Source organism: Microtus oregoni, unplaced genomic scaffold, assembly GCF_018167655.1.
Source record: "Microtus oregoni isolate MIOR12 unplaced genomic scaffold, Mior012 000035F_ref0000213, whole genome shotgun sequence".
Lineage (NCBI taxonomy): Eukaryota > Metazoa > Chordata > Mammalia > Rodentia > Cricetidae > Microtus > Microtus oregoni.
The window spans coordinates 25443700-25469160 of NW_024543094.1; the positions used below are offsets into that span (position 1 = coordinate 25443700).

The 25461-nt window shown below is 38.4% G+C and overlaps 1 protein-coding gene and 1 pseudogene across 1 annotated transcript in view; one reads left to right on the forward strand and one right to left on the reverse strand.

Moving 5' to 3' along the window:
• The window catches only part of Malrd1 (MAM and LDL receptor class A domain containing 1), a 616720-nt gene that overhangs the window by 563860 nt on the left and 27399 nt on the right, over positions 1 to 25461 (forward strand). The window contains exons 36-37 of the mRNA XM_041630809.1: positions 14614 to 14693; positions 14781 to 14877. Coding sequence (XP_041486743.1) covers positions 14614 to 14693; positions 14781 to 14877 — 177 coding nt within the window. The remainder of the gene's footprint in view (positions 1 to 14613; positions 14694 to 14780; positions 14878 to 25461) is intronic.
• LOC121432773 lies at positions 10986 to 11083 on the reverse strand (annotated as a pseudogene).

The window sequence follows — 25461 nt, forward strand, 5'->3', positions numbered from 1 at the left end:
TTTATTTATTTTTTTTTTTTTTACTGTAAGTCAGCCATAGTGAAAAATCTCTCTGTGGTATGCTTGGTAGTATGCTTTTAACAACATTCTGCTTACTGCATGAGAGTCTCCAGGATGAAGCCACTGAAAATAATTGGGGTCTTTTTAAAAGAAAGAAGTGAAGAATCAATACAGTCCATGATTTACTTTGGGAGGCAAATGGTTTGTTATCTTGTGAATATTTTAATTGGCATTGTGTAAAGCTATCTGTTTACTGACCTGCCACAACCAGGTCACTAGTCTATGTTTTTCCCTCCCTTTGATAATCAGCCATCCAGGTTATTTTAGGACACGGAGGTTTTGTTTATTTCAGTCTGTTAGCATTTACTCTACCAGTCATTTGAAATATATTTTTTTAATTAAAATGTCAGTAGCTTTAGGCATAAAAAGTCTAATAACAAGCACTATACACAGAATAAGTTAGGAACTTACTAAACATGTATGGTGATATTTGATCATCAACATGTATGGTGATATTTGATCATCATAGAAAGTGGACAATACCCTTGTGACATGCTAAGCACCTAGCGGTATTTCATGGGTGAGTACTTGCAGTTTCACCATGACATCGCTGATTTTAGCTCTGCGTGTTTAATAGATGAGGAAACTGAGGCACTTGAAGACTGAGTGATTATGTTTGCCTTCCTCACATCTAAGTTTTTTAAGGGAAAAGATTAAGTTCATACATTTGTTTTAAAGACTCTTGTGTTCTTATTGCATTGAAAATTAGTGTTTACTGATTTTTTTAGAAAAATTCAGAAACATCAAAACAAAGGCCGAATTCCTCTAAAGTAGTCAGTTTGTATGCTCATGTATCTTTAAAAACAACAACAAAAACAAAAACAATGAAACAAGACCATGCTGTGTGTATAACATTGGGAAGCTTCTTTTTGTACTTTTATCATAGACTTTTTAATATTTTATTACAAAAGTTATTTTAAAATAGCATCATTTATGTATCATTAAGCACTTAAATTTAAGGCAAACACCAGTAACAAGGTGTCTTGATTAATAAGGAGATACACCATAGAATTACTTACATAACTCTCTTTATATAAGGGGAAACAATTTTTTCTGCCCATCCTAGGTGTACTGGGTGATGTCCTGGAATTAGGTTCCTTTTCCACTCTTTCCCCATCTTTACTCTGGTTGGGTTTTTCTTCCTCCTCAAGAGTACATCCGCTTCCTTACTGTTATGATTTCTTTTGCCCTCTTCTATTCTGATTGCTCAAGGACAGCTGGAACGTAACAGTTTCTATAGAAAATATGGTGAGTGATCCGAGAATCTCTGGACGGTAGACTATCATGGGGATACACAGAAGCTGAAAGGGAATGGGGAGTATGATGGACAGCATCGCATCCACAAGTTTTGAACCTGATTTCCAAATCCACAAAACTAAAAACTGACTATGAGCATAGTAACCTCTTGTGCATGCTATAGAGTGTCAAAACCAGGGAATGAACTGTAGCAGAGGAAGAAATGGATCAGGGATACTCAACTGATCATAAACAGAAGAGCTCCAAGTTCTTGAAAAGCCAGTCCAGGGTGCATAAAAACAAAGTGGCATAAAGGTTAAAATTCTCTTCTAAAATTCTCCTTTGGGAGTTTCTCTATTGAAAGGAAAAAGAATATTGTTTGTTTGCCTGACATTTTACTGTGGTAGAATGTGGCACTCAATTTCTTGGCAAGCTCCAAACTTGGACATAAAGTATAGCAACTAGGGAGCTAATATAAATTGGGTAATTAACTCCAGGAAATTGAAAATACGCAAATATTAATATGCATATGGTATTGGTTCTGTAATGGAGAAAACTTCATGTGATAATTTGTGTGTATGTGTGTGTGTGTGTGTGAGTGTGAGTGTGTGTCAGCCTGAATTTGAACACATGGAAATGGAGAATGGAGAAGACGGCTATTGGAGGAGCAGAAAGGAGGTGCTGGCTGTGAAATATAGAGAAATTATTTGTAACAGTGAAATAAATAAAATTATAGGTATTATTTATTTAAAAATAGAGATTCAGGATCCAACTGTGGTGGTTCATGCCTATTATCTAAGCACTTGAGAAGTGAAAGCAGGAGGATTAGGAGGTTAAGGCCATCCTAGGCTATATAGCAAGTTCCAAGCTTATAGCATAAGAAGCTGCTGAAGAAATTGTTACCATTTATAAGTTAGAGCTGCACTTCCAGTGCGGCTTGCACATGTGTGACTATAGTCACGTGATACTCTAATAAAAAACGAGAAGCACAAATGCTACCCACAGAGTCGCAGTGTTACATATGCATTTATGTGGAGATTTTACACATGCATTCATGTGGAGACTTTAAACAATTCACATTTCTAGTTTTATTCTTGTCTAAGAGTCAGAAATGATCCCCATGCTTTTATCACCCTTGGCATGAATCCCACCCCACAGGGCCGCTTCTGCCAATCACTTTCCTTCAAGTCCCCCTAAGATATTCTTTATCAGAGAACTCTCAAGTAGTTCTACCAGGAAACTTATACACAGGCCATCACTTGTCACATTTTACAGAATCTTTCTGAAAAGACCGTGTCCACCAGGGGCTTTGGGACCTATTCCCCTTTTCCCACGAACTCCTTTTGTGTGGGTTTTGTCTGTCAGAAACCAGTCTCCCCACTGAATTACAAACATGATCTTGAAGCCAGCTCCTTAAAGAGACAAGGTAGCCCCACTTCTCCACTTCCCCACTCAACCCACTTTCTGGACTTGTCCTCAACAGATCCATCTCCATTTAATGCTAAAACTTCTTGAGAGTGTGCCTGGGCAATGATTCAATGCTTAAAAACATTACTGTTCTTACAGAGGACCTGGGTTTGACTCTCATAACCCAGATGAGAACTGGTAACTCCAGTTCATGGGGATCACATACTTTTTTCTGACGTCTATGGGTACTGAACACACATACATGTTGCAAGAAGGACTGCGTGTTGGTGTCCGGCTGCCCAGCTAGCTTAGACCTGAAATAATCACACAGAAACTGTATTAATTAAATCACTGTTGGCCCATTAGCTCTAGATTCTTATTGGCTAACTCATATTAATTTAACCCATATTTATTAATCTGTATATCACCACGAGGTCGTTGCCTACCAGCAAAGTTTCAGCACATCTGTCTCCAGTGGCTGCAAGGCATCTCTTTAACTCTGCCTTCTTCCTCCCAGCATTCAGTTTAGTTTTCCCTGAGTACCTAAGTACTGTCTTGCTATAAGTCCAAAGCAGTTTTTTTATTCATTAATGGTAATCACAGCACACAGAGGGGACTCCCACATCACATCCATGCAGGGCATACATAAACAAAAAACACCAGTACATATAAAAATTTTAAATCAATAAATCCTAAAAATGTAATTTGAAAGAGTTATCTATTCTATACTCATAGTCTCCTGTCTAGTGTTTAATTGTGCCCTGATACTGTCAATAAATACATACTCACTTTTATATTTGTTCACTGTATGCTCTCATCCATACCCACCATGTTCCCTTCAATAAAATATTAATTTCATGAGCTCAAGGGAGTTTTTATTTGTGCTTCTATTCCAGCATTCAGAGAATAGTATTTGGTCATCCAAAAATATTTCTCAACACATAACTATAAAATCTTTATTTCAAAACATCACAATAATTTTAAAAGACATTTTAGCACATAATATATGGTATATAGGGTCTGATAAATATTTGAATTATCCAATGTAAGCTTTAAAAATCTTGCACTGGTATAAATATGCAAATCAAATGTGTGAAACAAATGCAAATATATTTCACCATATTTGCATGTTATGAACACAACAATATAACATAATATAAAAATAGTTATATATTTAGCAAGATAAACAAAAGCAATATTTGCTAAGTATCAGTTGTAACTGACTAAAAATTTGAATCTGCTTCCTGACAAATGTTGCCAGACCCTTAGGAAATATAAGCACATACATTTTAGTTGAACAAGAAGTGCTTGGTTTTTTTTATATATGGGATGTGGTAAAGTCATTATTAGGTTTCAGCATGACAGAAACTGCACAATTGCATCTTGACAAAATCTGTTTGTAACACAATTCTCTGTTACATCACTTTCTATGTCTTGTTTTTCTTTGCCTTGTTTTTTTAAAAGTTTTTCCACCTTCTTCACCTAGAGTATTTCCAGAAGTCAAATGAAGTTTGTCCTTAAAATTGATAAGATCTTCAGAAATTAAAATAGTACTTAAGGTAATTTTTCTACCATCAATACCTTAGCCATTATAATGTTATCACGGAGACCACAACTCTGTGCTAACTACACATGCTCATCCATAGTGTTCCTTCTCCAGTTGCTGCATGTTAAAGACCATTATTCTTTATTTTGTCTAAGCATGAAAACTTTGAGAGGTCATCAGTTAATCTGATGGTGGAAGACACATAAAGAATGCAAAGGCCACTCTGTGATGTGTGCATGTGTGCCTAGGTACACAAAATAAATATTTGACTATATTATGTACACCCTTCAATAGAAGTGTGATGTACATGTTTCTTCACTTGTTCTTAGTTAGAGATATTTAAATGTGCTATAAGCCTTCAATTCAAGGAGAATGATTCTAGAACCCTGATGTGTGTTGCAGACTCTATAGCTGTCCAAGACATTTATAGAAAATGGTTGAGTATTTGCATATATACTATACAAATTGACTGTGTATTTTAAAAAATGTCTATGTTACTAAAATACATGTACAGTGTAAATACAATGTAAATGATTATCATAGTATATTGTTTAGGAGATAATGTCAAAAATATCTGTGTAATTTCACATCATTTTTCCCAAATATTTTCTGTCTGAATATTATTGAATCCACAAGTGCAGGAAGCATGCATATTGAAAGCCAACATATTTAATACAGAATTTTTACACATCTCCAAAAGCGATCAGTCTATGATTTTGAGAATGTGTTATTTGGATATATGTAGCAAAGATACTTAGGCTTTTGAACCAAAGTAGCTAATTTTCAAACTTTCATTTGTTTAAAAGCATATTCATTTATATCCATATGTATATGTATGTGTGTGTACATGTACATATATATATAACCTAAAAATTACTAAAATTTGAAACTGTTTATTAAAAATTTAAGGGAATTCCTCAGCAAATGATCTAGACCAGGATAGAAATGAAAAGATTCTACAAAAATAGCAAAATTATTTTGGATTGATTTTATACTTAGACAAACTTTGTGTTGACACTTGTTCAACAAGACCTAGAAAAAAAGCCATCAGAACTGTGGCTGGGGAGGGAAGGTAGCTATACTGTTGGACATAGACCCTTGGTGACTTAGAACAGTGGGGTGTCCACTGTGCTGTCACGTCTCATGTACTCCTTGTACAAATTCACCGGCCTTTTCCTGTGTATTAGAACTACTTATGAAGAGATGAGGCTGTGCGTATGAAATCTCACAGCAGGCTGCATGTGCCCTTTACATTAGGGTTGCTGTCAGTTTACTTCAGACTTTGCCATGTATAAAAATGGACATACTGTCCCTTTCCCTTGTGTATAACACTGTGTGAGGTCCTAACAACAAGCAAACACTGATTTCTTTCTGAAACAGCACACACTGGATGAGAATGCTATATGGCCCCTTCCTGAGACTTTGAGTGGTTAAGATGCCTAATTTGAAACATGTTTAAGACTCTTTCAGTACTGCAGGTATCATGAAACTACTCTATATATTCTGCTTAAATTATGTTCACAATTTATATTGTCTCTACAAAATCATCCACCCCAGTTGGGTCTTCTGATTTCTGCTCATACACTTTAGTATAAATTAAGTGTGTGTGTGTGTGAAGTCAAATGTTCATATATAGTTACAAGAGATGTAAGAAAGAAAGATAATGGGGTTAAGGAGATTACTAGAAACTAGGTGAAAGGTATTGCATCTGAGGTCTTTGATTAAGGCCTTCTCAGAGATTAGGATTAGAGCCAAAATGACAATTATATGAAAGCAAAAATATCTCAAGATATGGATAGAGTACACCTATCACAGAAGACATATGAGACAAGGATAAGTTAATTGTGTGTAGTGCAAGGGCATTGCCATTATCCTATGTGTGTTTGAAGGTCAGAAAGAACACAATCTGCTGATGAAGTTGCCTGGAACCTAAAACAAGGCTAAAAAACAGAAAGTGCTCAGTAATTTCTCAGAAAAGCCAAGTGTTGAGCCTGGAATTCTCCCTCAGTTTGGTGTAGAGCCATGGCAGGAGTTCAGATTTTGTCGGGTTTTACAACTAAAACCTTCCTTTCTTTACCAAAAGGTCAGAGCCAGTCTAAGACTCCTACAGTTCTTAGCCCAGGCTTTGTAACACAGCTAGTGAAATTCCTTCCATAACCCAGCAACACATGACTCTTTCTTTCTTCTTTTTAACCTCCCCATGTTGTGTCTGTTTGTTCATGTATATTTCAGTGTGTAGGACATAAAGTATGAATAAAAGGTCTTGCTGGAACTAAAAGTCCAAAATATGTTTTTAAAGGAAAAAAAAATGACTTCATGGGGAGAAAAAAAATTTCCCCAAAATGATACCCTTCAAATTATTTTGTATTGCAATTCATATTCCACAGCAAACCTGTGTATTTTCACCTTATTCAATCTTGGAAGGATCCAGTTTCTACTAACAATAGTCTATTACCAATTGTCCAGTTTGTGAATTCTTTAGCTATATTGTTATTCTTTCTTTCATTTGTCCTTTTGTTTGTTATGCTCCCCATAAAGCTCCAGGAACTTGCTACTTCCTAACAGCAAAAGGAAAGCCAGGGAGACACAAAGTGCAAAACCTCAACTTCGCGATGGTTTTTACTTGGAAATATTTCACACTGTTCAACAGTTCCAACTCGCCACACACCCGTTTGAACATAGCAAACGAAGAACAATTTTCTCTTCTTTCTACTCAAAAGTAGTTAAAGTTTTTCTTTACTATAATAATTTGAAATAACTTATGAATATGCTTCCTGCCTACATATGAAATGCTCTGCAGTCGGAATCAGGATTCAAGTTCAGGTTGCAGTAAAAGCCACACAGTAGCACACATCTCTGAATTATCACCCCCCAAGGACAGAATCTAATAATACCTAAACAATATTTTATGAGGAACCAGAACTTAATTTTTTGTTAATATTTAATATGGTATAAGGACAAAAGTTCAAGTAGATTAAGGAACCTGAACTCACTGCATAAAAAGACAAGGCTCTCTGCTTTGCTTCTTCTCTAAATTAAGAATAGTTAGCTTTTTCCTCAAAGGTTGTTCTCAGAAAGGGGTTCCCAAAATAGGGCCTTCAGAACAGAAGAGTCAATACCATTTGAGAAATCATTAGGTACCACTTTTCAACTATTGGCTCTGATACTCTGAGAGCCAAACTCATCTCTTAGTGCCTGGGCCAGTGTCCCGGTTGACTCTATGGTGTGCTAATTCTGTAAGTGAGAGTTCTAAAGGTTAGAGGATACTGTGTATGCACGGAAGAGAAGTGTGCTGATGACTCTAATAGCAGAAATTAGCTGCTGTTATTTTACTATGACTATTTTAAGCAAACATTTACACACAGAACGGTGCTGGCTGGTTAGATCCTTTAAAAGAGAACACATATAGGGCTTTCCCTCAATAAAGTTAGTTTGAAAGACGTCAACAGGAAACTGACCACTAGGGTTCTGTGGGATTAAGTGCTGTCATGACACCAGGGTGCCAAATTTGGAATGTCTAATTCAAGCCAGTCCACAAAAGAAATTCTCCAGTGACCTAAGACGATGGTCTCTAGGGACAAATGCTTTGTCCAGGTTGATAAAGAAACAAAGCCATCTTCCAGCCATTGACAGTTGAGGTCATGAAAAGTCGTAGAGTATGAAAGAGCATCTCAATGAGAGGACTTCGAACAAGTGCTAGGGGCCTATGATCACAAGGAAAAGTTGGAGATTCTTTGTGGTTCATACTTATAAGAACTGCACAATTAAATGTGTGTTCCTCAAATTTCCTGGATCTGTGGCAAGTATTAGACGCCACCTCATTGTCATGCACACTATTTTCTAAGTTTGAATATTCAGATAACAGCATCTTTATGAGGGAACCCTCCCTCTGAACACCCTTTGCTTTCTTCAGACGTATTAGAACAAATATAAAGAAGCTAAACTAGATTTATCCCTTGAGACAACAACCCAATTCACTTAAGCAGCCAGAGCAAAGCCTCTCCTGAGTCCCACTGATTGATCCATGAACGCAAGCTCGGTAAGTGTGGAGCTGCTCCTTCCTGGCCCTGGCAGTGTGACAAATCGCTGGGGTGTGTATACAAATGACAAGAAAAACAAGATGAGCTTGTGTTGCGGGTGTGGGAAAGTAACGAATGGGTGTTGCCAAGCACACCCACAACTGGGTGATTTCAGTGGCACCTCGGTTAAAACATGCTAACAGCAAAGGACCTACTAAAATTGAAGAAAGATTAGGGTGTGGGCTGTATCTGAAAGAATCTAATGACATTTTATTTCTCCCTTTCTCCTCTTTGTATAAGAAAACAGACCCGTATGCATGAATGGAGCGGGATGTTTATCTTTTTCTTTCAGGTGGGCTCCACCTAGTACTTAGTAATTTTGGAAAACATGTTGGAGCTAATTAGTCATGGGAGAAATTAGTCCAAGCAAATTAATCACTGGCATGGACTGCGGAGTTGCAGCACTCTGTGGTTCTGAGATTATTCAGTGGCTCCTCCTGCTTTCCTATTTTCTATTACAGTGAATTCATCCACGATGCTAAGGTGCCTTGCTAAGCAATTAGTTATATTTCCCTACACCATTTTCTTGATATAGTCCCAGTCCATCACCCAGGAAACACTGACTTTGAGAAAAAACCTCCAGATTTCTCCATTTTTCTCTACATGAAAAATTGCTATATAGTGGGTAGAAATACATCCAACACTTCCCTCTCTTTCTTGCCATGTACATTCACCAAGAATCTTAAAAAGTGTTACTATATTACGTGGTTTTGGGATGCTTTTTGTAAGCCTTGAAATCAGAAGATTTGCCAATGACTATATTTCTTCTTCCATTTTCATTAAGCATCCCAAAAGGATTAGAATCAACACTTGTCAGATTTAGTTTAAAGACCAGACTGTTAGGACAAGAAATAGAAGTTCAGCGGAGAAGATTCATGACTACAATAAATATGAAAAAAACAAAATTCCATATAGGCAACCTCTTAGTGAAATCTGCAATAGTAGCGTTTCATGCATCTTTTCTGTGGGTTTCTAACCTACAAGTTCTGTAGTTCTCAATACGGCTTTTTATAAATGCTTCTGATGTGTCTGGATTGTATAAAGTCACGGAGCTAGAAAACAGATTTTCTCCCAGTGTCTAAGTATCCTCTGTGTCCTCATTTTCCTAGCCCCACTCTTGCCCTATATTTCAGCACTTCCATATGTCCCAGGTAAGGCTAAGTGTCACAAACAGACACGTTCAGACCATGGTTCTACTAACCATGATTTTTTTTTCTTATGAGCACAAAGTATAGTAACAAGTACTAGTATGTCAACTACTATGCTCCATATTTTAACTTGAGAGAGACCACGGGAAGGAAGCATGTGCGGTCAGCACAGGACAGTCTGAGAAGCCACAGTGGAAAGTTTTTCAACATGCATTCCTTAGGGATGTAAGAATCAAGTTCTCCGTGCTTTCATTTCATGAAGGATGAAATGAAGAAACATGCCCTAGTTTGTAATATGCTAAGCCTGGACTGTAAATGTGGCATGATCTTGGATCCTCCTAGCAAAAGTGACAGGTGTGCATTTAACAGTTTGAACCTGTTAGTAGAAAAGCATGTAATAAAAGCACATAAGCTTGTCTTCTACAATGCTAAATCATAGATCTAACTAGCAATATGTTGAAAGTGCACACTGCTCCAGCCCATTCCCAGAGGACACAGCTTGGATCACAATGTTCATGACTCCAGCTCCAGAAAAACTCAGTGCCCCCTCTAGCCTCTGTGGTTTCAGAACACATGTGTCAGATTCTCACACAGACACACATAAATAAAAATTAAAACATGCCTCTTAAATCATAGTGGTCAGAATGATAAGTAAATTTATTGACTCAATCCAAAAGTCTTGCTGTGGGTAATTGGTCCTTGAACACAAAGGAGACTATAGAGTTAATCACAATTTCTCCATCTCCCAGTGACGTCATAGACTGTCTCCTGTTAGTCAATCCCACCCTCAGAATGGCCTTTCCAGATAAACGATACCGAAGGGACTATCTGAGCTTGCAACAAGACTTCAAGCATGCTTCCTGTTTCACATCCGAGTTGAGGAAGAAAGTCTTATAGACATCAAACTGTAACCCTCTGTGACCAAGCACTTGCATAGACTATGTCCATGTCTATCTATAAACCCACCTCTGCTGGATGAGAATCTTTATGCTGATGCTTGTATCAAAGGGAGGACATGGCATTACTATGGGTCCCACTTCACCTAAACCAAAAGAAAGTTACAGAGTTTAATATCAGGGAATTGATGGAATGAATTTGGGGGAAGCTTTCACAATACTCGCTATAATTGTGTCACCGTTTGATCATCAAGAGTTATAAGACAATTAAAATGTAAAACACGGACGCACACACACACACACACATATATATGCAAAGTAACTTAAAACAGATGTATAAAACTAAATAAATCAGATTTCTATATGTATTTTGCACATGGAACCTTTATTCAAAGTAAATTTATATAAAATGACTGCATTTAAAAATAACATAATTAACAATTCAAAGATTTTAGACCTATTTTTCTTTCTTCTTGGCATGAAAAAATAGGGAGATACTCACACATGCACAGAAGAAAGAAGGGAAGGACAGAGGGAGGGAGAGAGATGTCAAGATCCGAGCATTCTAAATTAGAATGCTACATACTAGGTTAGCATAACTCATGGTCTTCATAGATAATGTTGGCGATACACGAGACATAAAACCATGTTTGTGCAGGGACCATGCTAATCTCTCTGTCATTCCAATTTTAGAATATGTACTGCCAGAACCTTCATAGGATAAAACTAGGCCCTCGGAATGTGGGTGACAGTTCTGTGTGCCCACTGGCAGTGGGGTCAGGATTTATCCCTAGTCCATGAATTGGCTTTTTGGAACAAAATCCCTATGGAGGTAGAACTTGATACAGGACTGGGAGAGGGGTTGGCTTGGTCGTGCCTCAACTTGATAGTCCAGACTTTGTTGACTTACGCTTTCTGAGCAGTGGGTGGAGGGGTGGGGTTGGGTGGAAGGGAGATGGGGGGAATGAAAGAGAAGAAGAGAAGAGGAACTGAGATTGAAATGTAAAATGAAAAAATCAAAAGCATGTTTGCTTCCAACCTTGCCTAGGCATAAAGTAGCTAAATAATTTCCTATGAGGAACATTTTAGACTTTTATTGTCAAGGTGTGTGATGAATCTTTGTCCTATTCCTTGTTGGAACAAGTCTCTAGCCTCAGGCAATTATGCAACAGTCCCAAACCTGCCAAGTTACTGGACCAAATGCCCAGATTCTATCTTTGTGACTAGACTGTCCCTGTCTGGATGACTCTTCTTTGGTGCTCTGCCATATAACCAAAGCACACAGGTTCCAGCCCCCCAGCCTATCCACTTTCTGTGCCTCATTTCTCCCGCATAAGCCTCAAGCCTTCACCTTTGACAAGTATAAAATCACCTGGTACACTACTAAATTCTCAAATAGTCTTTATCCTGGGGCACTAGGAATTGTCTCACTTTTCATTTGTTATTCTAACCCTACTGACTCAGTAATGAGAAAGGCTCCTTTAAAAACGATGATGAAAGTGATGCTAATATTTCTTTTAAAAACATCTCCATGATATTTAATAGGGATTTAGGGTAAGCTTGGAGGATATGAGTGCACTCCGCTGTATTTAGAACAGAAGGAAAGTTCTTCTTTCACTTCCTGACTGCGATTCTCCAGGAGAGGCAACAGAAAATCTTGTTTCAGTACTGTTGCTGGCAGGTTGGGCAGATACCATCCTGGCATAGTATTGCTGCTGTCCTCAGAATCTGGTTCAAAAGCAGAGGACCACTCTGCCCTGGAGAAGTTACAGAAGTCTAGGGATCAAATTGCCACAATTATTTCAAACAGTGGTTTTTCCATAGAGGCGGCTTCCTTTGAGAGAAAGAGATGAAAGCACATTAAATGTCCTGAATTCTTTTTGCAACCCTGTAAATGTTTCTCCTTTTGCCCCCTCCCCATTCACTTCACCATGTTCTATGTAAATGTCACTATCTAAATATATAGGTAGATGGACAGCAGGCACAGGCAGATGATGTACTGATACAGAACATTCGGACAGCTGATGAGAATCATCCACTCTGTCTCTCCAAAGGCATCTTGGAGATTCCCACAGAATTTAACTCGATAGACATATTCAAATATGTAGTATTTGTTTAAAGTAGAGATGTTGTACTAAGTCTGAAGGAACCCAGTTAACACACAATGAACTCAGAATTGACAGAATACAAAAGTATCTGTGAGTTACACTAGCCCACATGTGTGAAAGGTTGTCATGTAGCACACATTGTTTAATGGGGGCTAAGAAGGAAACATAAAAGTCTCACAGTCTTAAGCATTATGAGAATAGAACCTAAATACTCCAAATTCAATAAGTCTATTTTCATCTGAATGTCAGAAACTTCAACATTATCAAATTGTGTTTGATTTTTACTTTTGAAGGACTAAAAACAAAAGAGAAAACTCTAATGACCTTCTAGGGCTTTTAGATTTAAATAATTCAATTTTAGAGAAGGAATTGCTTTCATGCATCCAAATTTTCAAACTTAAAAGGGAGATAGACAGAAACCATGTGCCTACAGTATCCTGGTTAGGGTTACTGTTGCTGTAACAAAACATCGTGACCAGAGTAGCTTGGGGAAAAGAGTCTGGCTTACACTTCTACAGCATTGTTCATCATCAATGGAAGTCAGTACAGGAACCCAAACAGGACAGGAACCTAGAGACAGTGGCCGTGGAGGGGAGCTGCTTCTAGCTTCCTCCACATGGCTTGTTCAGCCTGCTTTTATACAGAACCCAGGACCTCCAGTCCAGGGGTGGCCCCACTCACAATGGGGTGGGCTCTCTCATCAATGCCCCACAACTCAATCTTATGAATCTTGTGGAGGCATTTTTCTCAAGTGAGCTCCTTCCTCTCTAAAGGTCCTCGCTCGTGTCAAGTTGACATAAAACTAGCCAATGCAGTAAGCAATGCTTCTGACACACAGGTTTAAACACATATTCATAAGTTAATTTTAAAATGATTTTTTAGCACACTCAGTAAGCTTGAAGGAAATCCAGCCCAAATCACTTTAGATTGTGTCTCACTGTTTCTGCTAAATAAGAACATGGATATTAACTTTTACTCTCATGTGGGGATTCATTATACCAGAAAAAATGACTTAGAAATAAAAATGTTTGCCTGGGCATGGTGGCACTGATTTGAATCCCAGATATTGAGAGACAGAGGCTAGTGTGTCTCTGTGAGATCAAGGCCAGCAAGGTCTACAGAATCAGTTACAGGTTGTCAGTGCAACATAGAGAAAAACTATGTCATAAACAAAAAAATACATCCTTTAGAAGGGCAATTTGTTTCCAGATTCTATTGTTCTGAGGATTATGTATACCAGTGTGACTAGTTTTACTTTTTATATTCCTGAATATGGTAGGTGAGAGCAGCTTGGTGTGATCTGAATATTTTTTGCTAAGGTTCAAATGATGATATCAATTAGTTGTCAATCTAAGCAATTGAAGAAACATCTGTTTGTCATGAGAAATGACATTTGTATTCTGGTTTATATGTTTGCTAATCTATATTTTGAACTGCTCTATTATCTGAAAGAACTAAATCACTTCACTACCAAAAATGCGAAGACTGGAGAAGCTTGGGTAATAATGTGTGTGCCGTTCAAACATGAGGTTCTGTGTTCAATACCTTGAATCCATCTTTTAAAGAAAGAAAAGGAGAGAGGTTGGTGATGTGTTTAGAATCCTGGCACTGAGGAGGCAGAGAGGTACATCCTGAATCTGCCTGGCTGTCTAGCCACGCTTATCTGTCAAGTCCAGGCCAATTAGAGACTCCATCTCAAAAACGGATGAATGGAACCAGAGGAATCCCCATGTTTGTCTGCTGGCCCCCATCCTCATGCACAGACACGCACACAGAAAGAAAGCCACACAGTATGAGAGCTTTCGAATCGGAGACAAATGACACAAAGAATAAAATGAGAATGGATACAAGCGGGGAGAAAAGAGTCGATGTTTCCAACGAAAAGTGAAATAGGTGAAAGCCACGCTCCACTTTTCAAACTCCACAAGGGGATGGATTAAAACAAAATCTTATCATATGAAACTAATAAAATGTAATGTTTTAATTTTGCTTAACATTTTGGTTTCTTAGCCCTTTTTCCCATGTAACTGGTGGCTCCAGGTTTCTTGTCCATCATCATGCCACTGCTGCAGTAGGCTTCTCCTTTATGACTTTTGTTTTGTTTTCAACTCTCACATGATTTTTCCTTTCCAGGTGTAGACAAGGATGGACTGGAAATCGATGCCACATCAGGTCTAAACCTTCTAGTGCCGGATTAATTTACACACAGAATTGTAAGTAACATTATGCATAAAAAAGAAGCTTGGGATATTTAATATTTTTTAATCATGTTCATCTTTTTCATGGGCTTGAAATTCCAGACATATGGACTCTGCTGGGTATCGGATTCGGGTTCCTTGTGACCCATATTGCAGTGGCCATCTTGTGTTGTCTTGTAAACAGAAGAAGAATGACGAGGTAAGTCAGCCTTCTGGCTCTGACATGAACAGCAGGAAAATCCTGAAACATTTCATCTCTTATGCTTTCCTTTCACCCTTCGTCATGTGGAAGGAAATTTTGTGTTTCCATGCTTTGGGCCATCTTTTCTTGGAAGAAGCAGTAACTACTTTCCAATGAAGAGTTTCGTTTTTACTTACATTGGATCATCTCTGATGGCATAAAAGAAAGAAAACAAGATATCCTCCAAGACTGAAAAGATCTGGTTATATTGTATCCTGATGGTTACCAGAGAAGGCTTCAGATCTGTAGGGGAGACCCTTTTCTTGCTTGCACAGAGACGCTGGCCTCTTGTCACCCATATTCCAGGCCATATGCCCATCCCCCAAGCAGCACAGAGGCCAGAAGCAAAGATGGACTGAACCGAAAAGCTGGGTCCATGGATAACTTTTACAATGTGCAGGGCTATTATGAATGCTTGAGTTTCCAACTTATCTCACCTCTTCCCTTGACTGGTATAAGCTACAGGCGAGACAAATAGCAAGCAGAGCTGATTTCACAAACTCATCAAGATAAGGACTCACCTGTAAGACCTATAACTTGTTCTATATGCCCGAGTTGGTGGTCATCTAGACTTGTGACACTATTATGTCACGGAGCAGTGGAAGATAAGCCATTATCCTTGAATCATTTCTATGTCCTGCTTAATGAAATTGTCTCAGGTCTCCAGCTCTAATCATAAACTCTAATCTTATTGGTCAACAAATATCCATCTTCACACCATGAATTATGATGATGAATCTGTTATGAATCTGTGAAGGGGAATCTGTTATAAAACTATGATGTGCGTTATCAAAAAACATTTTAAATATATTCCCATCAATGGGTTTGTATTCATGAAGCATTTTTTTCAATTGCTTTCTATATTCATAAAATATTACCAGGCAATATTTGTAGACAGATATGAATGAGAATCAGTTTAGACTTAAAAGAGTTTTTAAGATAAAGGAAGAAGCAGACTCTTAAATCTAAATGAAACCTTGCTTGTGTGTAGAAACACATTTATACATACATGAGCTGAGATTCTTCAATTGTGTGTAAGTCGGGGAGGGGGATAGATGTTGGCATAGCAAACTAGATACCTGGAGAGCAGCTGGCAAACTCCAATTTCTAGCCTGAGTTGAAGATGCAGCCTTGAAACCCAAATCCACAGCACGGACAAACAAGCTGGAAACTCAGACAGGATTTCTAAGTTGTTGTCTTAAGGGAGAATTTTTTCTTTTTGAGAAAGTTGTTTTTTTTTTTTTCCTCTGAAGGTCACCCACATTGTGGGTAAGTAAGTTTTTAAAAAAAGTTTCTTTATTTAACCTAAAGCAAATTGCTTTACTTAAAAACAGTAAATTTTGAATATCTAAACAAATGCTATCCCAGAAGCACCTAGATAGTATTTGACCAAACTATTGGTGGAACACCCTAACCTAACTCCAGTGACACATCAAGTTAATGGGCATACTGTATAAAGGGGGCGGCATCCTCAGTTCACACCTTCTCCTGTTCATGTCGGATCCTATGTCGCACGAGGCTACTCACAAATTTTGTTAGTGGCTTTATGCTACAGTAAGACAGTCACCAGTTCTTTCTCTTTCCTGTTTGTGTGTTGTTTGTGTGTATTCATGTGGGTAATTGTGGATGTACATGCATGTAGTGTGTGCACGTGTGTAAAGCCAAAAGTGAACACTGTGTATTTTTCTCAACTGTTTTCCACCTAATTTATTGAGGCAGGATATCTCACTAAACCTGGGGCTTAACTCATCAATTCAGGCAAGTTTCACTCCCTATCTCTCTACACACCGACCACTTCATGCAGGGGTTAATAACACATGCCAAACTTCCCGGCATTTTACATGGGTGCTGGGATCTGAACATGGGTCCTCAAGTGTTTGTCACAGGCACTTGGCTGATTTAGCTGTCACTCCCTTCCTTCCATCATATTTGATATTCAGTTGCACATCCTCCTTTTCTTATACTCTTTATCTCCATTCTTTGTTAAAGTCTCCTATTTTCTATTTTCTGATCCAACTTATTTTAATTTGCCCTCTGTTTTTTAGAAGGTATTTAGTACTTTTAATGACTCATGGAAAATTCATTTCCACACACAAGTGGAATCTAAATATTATCAACAAGGAGGCCATAACCAGAGAAAAATTTACCAACAAACAAATAACAACAACAAAATACCAAAATAACAGATTCACAGTAACCCCTTAAGCAGTCGAGGGCACCTCGGCAACTTCCATAGGGTGGTTAGTTTCTTATATAAGACCCAGCTTCTACTTCTTTCTACAACATGAAAACAAGCCTAACCAAGGAGAGCTGTGCTGTTTCAGATCTGAACTGGGAGATTCACCATCCTCGGGTCAGATGTAAAGGCTGGGGTGAGAAAAGGAGAGGGGAGAAATGGTGGTTGCTATGGGCTTCACAGAGGACTTGATTAGGTGTTAATCATGAAGAGTGGACACGGCATTATGGTCATGATGTGTGATGCTAGGCCAAGATGTGAGAAGTAGAGCGAGGAGGAAGGCAGCTAATGGAATGTGGAGGAAATGAAAGATTTAGCAATCAGATTGCCAAATACAACAGAGGAATACATTTATGGTATTTGACTTTGTGTTCCTTTGTTTGTGGTTTTCTCTGTGACACTGCAGACTCTGCACATTCTAGAGTCCAGTCTCTCCCAGCTCTTTTGTGTGTTTTTTCCACTTTTATTTATTTTTTAAAAATCACTTTCAAACTAGGAGCTTTCCTTAGTTTGTGTTGGCCCTCATTCCACTCTCCCGGCTCCCCTTTTTCCAAATCCCCCTTAAACTCCTCTTACTCAGTATGATTCCTCCCACTTTCAGGTCACATGTGTTCTGTCTTCCCACTTCTCCCTGAAAGCTTCACATTCCCTTTATCATGGGCGTGGGCTCCTTTCCTGTTTCTGTGTTCATGGTGTCTACACTCACTCACTCATACCCACATAGATAAGACACACATGGAAACAAGAAGCTAGGATCCTTAAATGAGAAAGGAGGCATGGCATTTGTCTTTTTTAGCCTGCTTTGGTTTGCTTAATACGATATTTTCCAACAAATTTCAAGATTTCCACTTTTTCTTAATTCAGCTGACTTGGATAGTAGGTAGATGTGTCCTTCGTGACCCCATGTGCACCTCTGCAGAGGCTGGGCACTGGGTTGAGCAGAATGACCTCCCCTGAAACAGCAAGACCACTCTCTGAACAAGGACAGTGGAGAAGCTACACTCCCAGGCTAGAACTTTCAAACAAGTCCTGCTGTGGTTTTTTTTCCGAACTCCCTATTCTTTTCGTTCACTAGGTGTATTCTATTTCTGATACTCTAAATTTACTCCAAATGCTTAGTCCACTTTTCTACAAAGCCCCAAACCATTCAAGACAGTATTCTCAGTTTGTTAATGATCTGCCCACCCACTCACTTCACAGCCCATTAAAGGCCAACGAAGATCACACTCACCCACTAAAGGCAGAAAATCCTCAGAGTAACCCATTTTAGCCCACTGAGATGGTTCGGTGGGGAAATGAGTTTGCAGACAAGACCGATGACCTGAGTTTGATCCCTGGAAGCCACAGGGGAAAGGAAGAAAACTGACTCCTTCAAGTTTTCCTCTGACCACAGGCTCCCTCACCCCGACACACATAAAATTATAAAGGAACCAGTTTAACCCTTTCCCGGCTAGAGGACAGGACTCTGTTTTAACTTATCCAGATCTTAAAATTTCTGTAGTTTTAACTAGTTTGACATTTTTGGTATTTCATGAAATCATTATTTGTGTGTGTGATATATGTTTATGCTCACATGGGTGTGGGCACCTGTATGTATCTGGTCATATGGGTGTGTAGATTTGCCTTGCATATGTAGGCATCTGTGGGGAGAGGCCAGAGGTCCATGTCAGATGGCTTCTTTGATAACTCCACACTTACTTTTAGAATTTATTGTTTAAAAAATTCATATATGACCATAATATTTTTTAATCAAATCTACCTCTCACTTCCCTCCTTTCAATTTCTCTCATACAAACATACAATTTTCCCCCAAAACTCCCTGTATTCTTTTTAAAATCTACTAAATTAATTTAGTGCTTTCAGTATAGATATTGTGTAGCCCCATCCACTGGAACGTGGGCAGCCATTCAGGCACAACACCCAAGGAGAACAGACTCTCCTCCAATGGTCACCAATGGTTAGTGGCTTTCCAGCGAGGGAAGGACTTTGCTCGGGCAATTCCCTCCCTCACCACACTGAACTTTTGACAGGCTCGATCTTGCACAAGTCAGGTCCTTTCAGTCACAGCTTCTGTAAGTTCATGTGTATAAGGGCATGCCATGGCTAAAGACGTGTGTAAGTATGTGCTGTGGCTGGAGATGTATGTGAGAACATGCCATGACTGGAGATGTGTACAAGAATATGTCTTGACGGGGTAAGTGTGCAAGGATGTGCCGTGACTGGGGAATGTGTGTGAGGACATGCCGTGACTGGAGCTGTATGCAAGGATGTGCCATGGCTGGGGATATGTGCAAGGACGTGCCATGGCTGGGGATGTGTGCAAGGACGTGCCAAGACAGAGTTGTGTGCAAGGACGTGCCATGACAGAGTTGTGTGCAAGGACGTGCCATGACAGAGTTGTGTGCAAGGCCGTGCCGTGATCAGAGAAGGCATTCCCAGCAGTCGTCTACTGCCTCCAGCTCTTCCAGTCTCTCAACTGCTCCTCAGGATGACTCCTCATTCTTGTGGGGAGGAATAGGAAATAGATGACCAGTTGGCTACTCCAGTCTCTTATTCACTATACGTTTGCTTGTTGTATTGACCACAGTCTAATACAAAAAGAAACTGCACTAATATAAGGGTTAAAAGATGGTTATTTAGGGAAGTTTAGGGGCAGTTTAATACTATGTCCCTTTACAAGAGTAATATTAGTATATTCTGCTGTAGTGGCTATCACCTATACAAAAAGGAATTTGGAACATTTTGTCTTATTATCATATATGAGGTTGATAATGCCTAACCCTGATTTCAGAGGTTATCAGAAAATAAAAACACATTTCCAGGTAAGGACTGACTTCCTTCACATTGCTGGTCAGTGGGGTCTCAATGAACCCTAATAAATACAAGCTATTACAATTGCTCCTGACTACCCATCAGAACTTGTTATTAAGATTTTGTTGTTGACAATACCATATACTGACTTGAGTCATAGGAAATAGAGAAATAAAGCTGGAACTGACCTGGACTCTTCATCCTTACTACTCAATTTTCACAGAGCCAGAAGGTACTATGCAGAACATTCTCCTATGGGAAGAAATAAATATAGTCTTACCTAGCCATGAACCATTCAAGTTGCAATAGACACCACACAATCAAGATTTGCTTACTGGATGAAGAGTTGCATGAACCAGTTAGTTTCTGATTGAATTTAAGACCTGCCCCACAACACCTTATCTTTTGAGACATGGTATCTCACTTATCCTGGATCTCATCGATTCAAATACTGTGGCTGTCCAATGAGCAGTAGGAAACCATCTGTCTACCATCCGTATTTTATGTGGGTATTGGGGATTTGAATTCAGTTTTTTTTTTCATGTTTGCATGGCAGATACTTTACCAACTGAGGCATGAACCCAGGTCCTCATGGAATTACCTTTAAGGATTCTCTATAACATCACATACTTTATGTATTAAACTTATATATTTAAAATGTAGATACTACCTTAAAATACAAAGACTGTGCTAAAGGGTGGAGAACTAACTCACTTAAAATCATGTCTTTTACACAAATTGAGTGCCTGAACTTGCTTCCCACAGCTCACATTAAAGACCCCCATGTGGCAGACAGTCCTTGCAAAGCTAGAGCTAGAGAATCAGAGCCAGGCAGATCCCTTAGTTCACTATCCAGTCATCTTAGCCCAAATGGTGGGATTCAGACCAGTGCAAGAGGTAAGCTATTCAAGCCTAATTGATTTTGCTATTATGTCAATATATTTTTCCATTTTGTCAATATTAGTCACTCAAAACGTTGTACTCAGCAATGCTGTTATAGGACTTATTACATGGTTTTATAACAGCTATTTCCATACTAGTGCATGTCTTTATGTTATAGCACATAATATTTCATGCATATTTGGTACCCAATACCTAATAATAGCTGAGTATTTATGCTTTATTTTATGGCATCACAACAGAAAATACTTAGATCCAATCAACAAAGATATCATTACAGAATTTCACACTAAGTTTTTTTGCCCTGAAGTTATATGAAATATTTGGCCAAGAGATGATTACATAAAATTACAATGGCTTACTTGAAAGTAATGTCAAAATCCAATGTACACAAAAATTAATTTAAGCAAGTAAATATCACCCTCTACAAGTAAGCCTTGACTTAAGGTTTTTATTAAATGTTATAAAAAGAATCTGTGGCAAAAGAGACCCTTCAGTAACTTCAAAGAAAAGTTTAATTAATTTCTTTAAAAATACAATATGAAGACTCTGTGCTCAAACATTGTTAAGGACGGGGAACAGGCTTTTAAAGTTGCTGTTAGAGATTTCATTTCCTGGAGCTAACACATGACCTTTGTGTTAGCTGCTTGCCATGTTGATTGCAGGGAAAAGAAAGCAGAACTAACTATCTTAAGCAAAATGAAGACTTTAGCACAAGGGCCAGGGTGTTTGATGGAGTTCGAGGATAAAAAAGTGAGGTGGAGCCTGGGACCGAGGAGAACTCCCATTGTCTTTCCTTTCTACCTCTCTTTGCTGCCAGCTTTGTGGTCCTATCTCTAGTCCAGTGGTCTCCTCTCTGTCCAACAGCAAAACTGCCCACTAGAGAAGGAATGCTATTTATTTGTTTTCTCCCCAGACATATAAAAAGATGAAATATTTTTTCCCTGCTCCAATGTATGCATTCCAAATGAAAAAATTCTAATTAGCAATTTCTGGGCAAATCACATATGGGTAAGTTTTGGGTTATACCAATAACAAACACAGGTCTTCAAAAGTTTGGTTGTTTAGAGTCTGGTGAGATGTCTCAACAGGTAACACTGTTTGCCTTGCAAACCTGTGTTAAATTTGATCCCAAATACATGGTGGGAGGAGAAAATGGACTCAGAAAATTAAAAAAAATGATTCACAGTAAGAGAAAGTAGATGGCAGTGCCAAGTCTATTCCAATAGATCAAGATCAAAAGACACATGCACATAGAGCGTCATTAGTCATTTTTTTAGCTATAGCCAGGTTGTATCTACTCCTTTTCTATTTTAGACTGTATCATCTTTGGTTGGGGAAAATTGGTAAAAACAACACAAAACAGAAAATAAAATAATAGTTTATTTTCCCACCTAGGGCATATAACTCCCATGTATTATATTAATTTAGTAAAAAAGAAAAGAAATTTAAAAATAGAGAAACACATTCCATTTACCTATCAAGGGAAATAGTTAAGTCCAAGAAAATTTCTATAAAAGTTTATATATAAAATATTTCCTAAAAAACTTACAGGATTATGATTAACTCAAACTGGAGCCATGGAGCCAATTTTAAAGTATAGTAGATCCCATGAGACTTATTCTGTCTTCTTTGCAGATGGCTGCCAACTTGCTGTGTCTTCACGGTACCTAAGGTAGAAAGTCAGGTGCTTCTTCCTCTTATAAAAGGACTCTAATCCCTTAATTTAAGGAGGTCCAACTCTTTTGACCTCATATAAAGCTAAGTCCTTCCTAATCCCATCACTGTAAGGACACCGACATCAGCATGTAAATTCGAGGGATTTAAACATTCAGCATATAACCGCATGAACAGCAACAGAATGACCACTGAGCAAGGAACATGCTACTCTTAGGAATGTGATTTTAGACAAGTCTCGGAACTCAAATGCACAAACATTTAGGAAGTGTTCTCAGGGCTGGAAAGATTGTTCAGCCATGAAGGGTACTTGTTTGATTCTGTTGAGCATAAAGATAGAATACAGACTAAAATCCTACAAGAGTGAAATGGGGAGGAAGGATGATGAAGGGAATTCTGTTTGTTTACATTTCTTAGAAGAGAAGCAGGGAAACTCAGGATGCTCTCTAATACATCAGCTATATTTGTCTATTGTTCCATCACTGATACAGAAAGTTCCTTGAGATTCTTAAATTAGTGGCATGGGTTCTAAAATCAAATATCAATTTCTATTGTATTAATCTTTCTTTGTCATGCACATTCCCAGTGCAAACACCAGAAGTCCACTACCACAGCAGCCGAGGTTAGTTATATGGCTCAGCAATGCTTTGCATCCTTCAACAGTCCTCATTTGCATCCATCTGTAAGACACAAAGCCCATTCTCACATCCTGAGCGCAGGAAAAGTGAACTGCCACATCTCAGTGCCCTGTGCACGTCTTGGTCATTCCCAAGCAAGCCTGCTCAGTGTTGATTTTCCAAAGACAATAGAGATATTAAAAACAGGATTGTGCTGTAAATATTTTTCTAGTCTCCCTCTTCTTTTTCCTCATCTCTATTTGAAGAAGATACTTAAGCACCCTGTTCTTTTATAGTTTTGCCTTAATTCTAAATCTAGCTTTTTTTTTCTTGTCATACAATGGTAGAAAAGATCTAAAATAGAAGCCCCAAAGGAAAGAACACATATTCTCAGAGCTCATAAGATGTTCCTCTTTTACTCCCTATTTACACCAGAGAGAGAGGTACCCAAAGCAAGTCTTGATGTATGACTTGAAGGTGGTACAATCTGGGGAGCTGGCAGCTCAAATGTATGAAGAGGGCTATAAGGAGGAGGGGACACATTTGTGTTGTGATCTGAAGGGGGAAGAAATTTTGAGTTCAAAAAAAGAGAGAAGAAAATATGGAAACTTGTGGGCTCAAAAATGACACAGTGGATTCTAGCATATGGGAAGGAAACTGAATAAATTACTCTTTAAAATGTATGTGGCAGAGACACTACAGAGCTTGAATGCCTACTAAAGAGATTCCAATTTACTTTTGTTCTTAAAAGAAAAGAAAATGTTATCTTCTGTCTGTTCTAAGAGGTCTACTTTCTACCACCAAATGTGGTTTGGTTTTAATTAATTAGTTAATTAATTTGTGTGTGTGTATATGCATATGTGTGTTTTATTTAGAGGCTGACCCTGACAGATTTCACTAAGGAACCCTTGTCACCTGCAATTACGTTTGTATGTGGTTGATGGGATATTTGGGAGGAGGAATGAGAGAAGGATTAGGTATTAGTAGCCTGATAGTTCTGTAGGTAGCTCTCCTCCCCATTTACCCTGACTGTTGTGTCTGGCTTCCAATAACTCTTTACTCTTTCTCCTTTCTTAAGTGTTGACAGACCTAATGTTCCTAGCCTGGCATTCTGCACCATCCCTCATGGGTTTGCTGTATCCTAGCCACATCATTATGATGTAAGCAGTGTCTTATCAAACAAATTTCTTTTTCAGTTTGAGTATGTCAGCCCTTTCCCCCTAGAAAGTTCCCTAATACAGTTCAGGAAAGTGTGAGAAGCAAATTAATGCCAAGGTCATGTCCATGTTTAAAAACTAAAAACAACAGAACAGGTGAGAAGAGGTGGAAGAGACTCAGCAGAGGCCTGGCAGTCTAAGGACAAAGATCTATTCCATAGTTCAGGTGAGACAAAGTTAGGACTTGACTTCAGAAGCAGGGGTTTGTATTATACAGGAGGTGAGGGGACAGAGAATTAAAGCAGATTGCAGAGGATCAGATGTGGGTGAAAACATGGCTGCCAGCACTGATGAGATTTCCCCAAACCAGGAAGAAATCAGGCTTGAGCAATAGAGAAATACACTATTTTTATATTAGGCATTTTCTTATATGTCAAATGATGAAACTGAACTATTCTTAACATGTAAAAGATATCCTCAAAATGTAGGCTACTGTTGCATATTTTTAATATTTTTCTAGTGGAGTTAGTATTCTTTTTTACTTAGTTATCTCCTAAGCAAAAATATTCACAAGATCATAGGTATTCAACTTACAACATTTTCTAGTATACTGAGGTATGGAATGGCATCATGTGGTTACAGTGTTTGTGCTCCTTTATCTTTTTTATAACTGGCGATACAAAGGCTGCAAAGTGACATAAGTCATAATTTTTTTATTTTTTAACATAATTTGTTAATTCTATGAGAATTTCATATCATTCACCCTAATTCCACTAACCTCTGAGTACCCCCATATCTTCCTATCACCCTTGCAGCTACCCTGAAAAGAAAGTTTAAAAAAATCAAAACAAAACAAAGCAAGCAAGCAAACAAAACCAAGAAAAAAACAAAACAAAATGAAAAAAACCTCTTTGCTTCTCCATCATTTCCAACAACTCCTCATTCATTTTAGTGGCATTGGGAGTTGTGTCCCAAAGTCTACCCTTTGGTCCAAACAGCTTTACTAGCAAATGTTCACTGCAATGAATCACTTGTTGGGTTCAGTGCTTCTGATTTCTGCTATCATCATTGGATCCTTACTGAAACTCGTCTGAGATATCTCACAGCTGCCCCAAGTCGTGGAGATTCTGCAAGTATTGTTCCA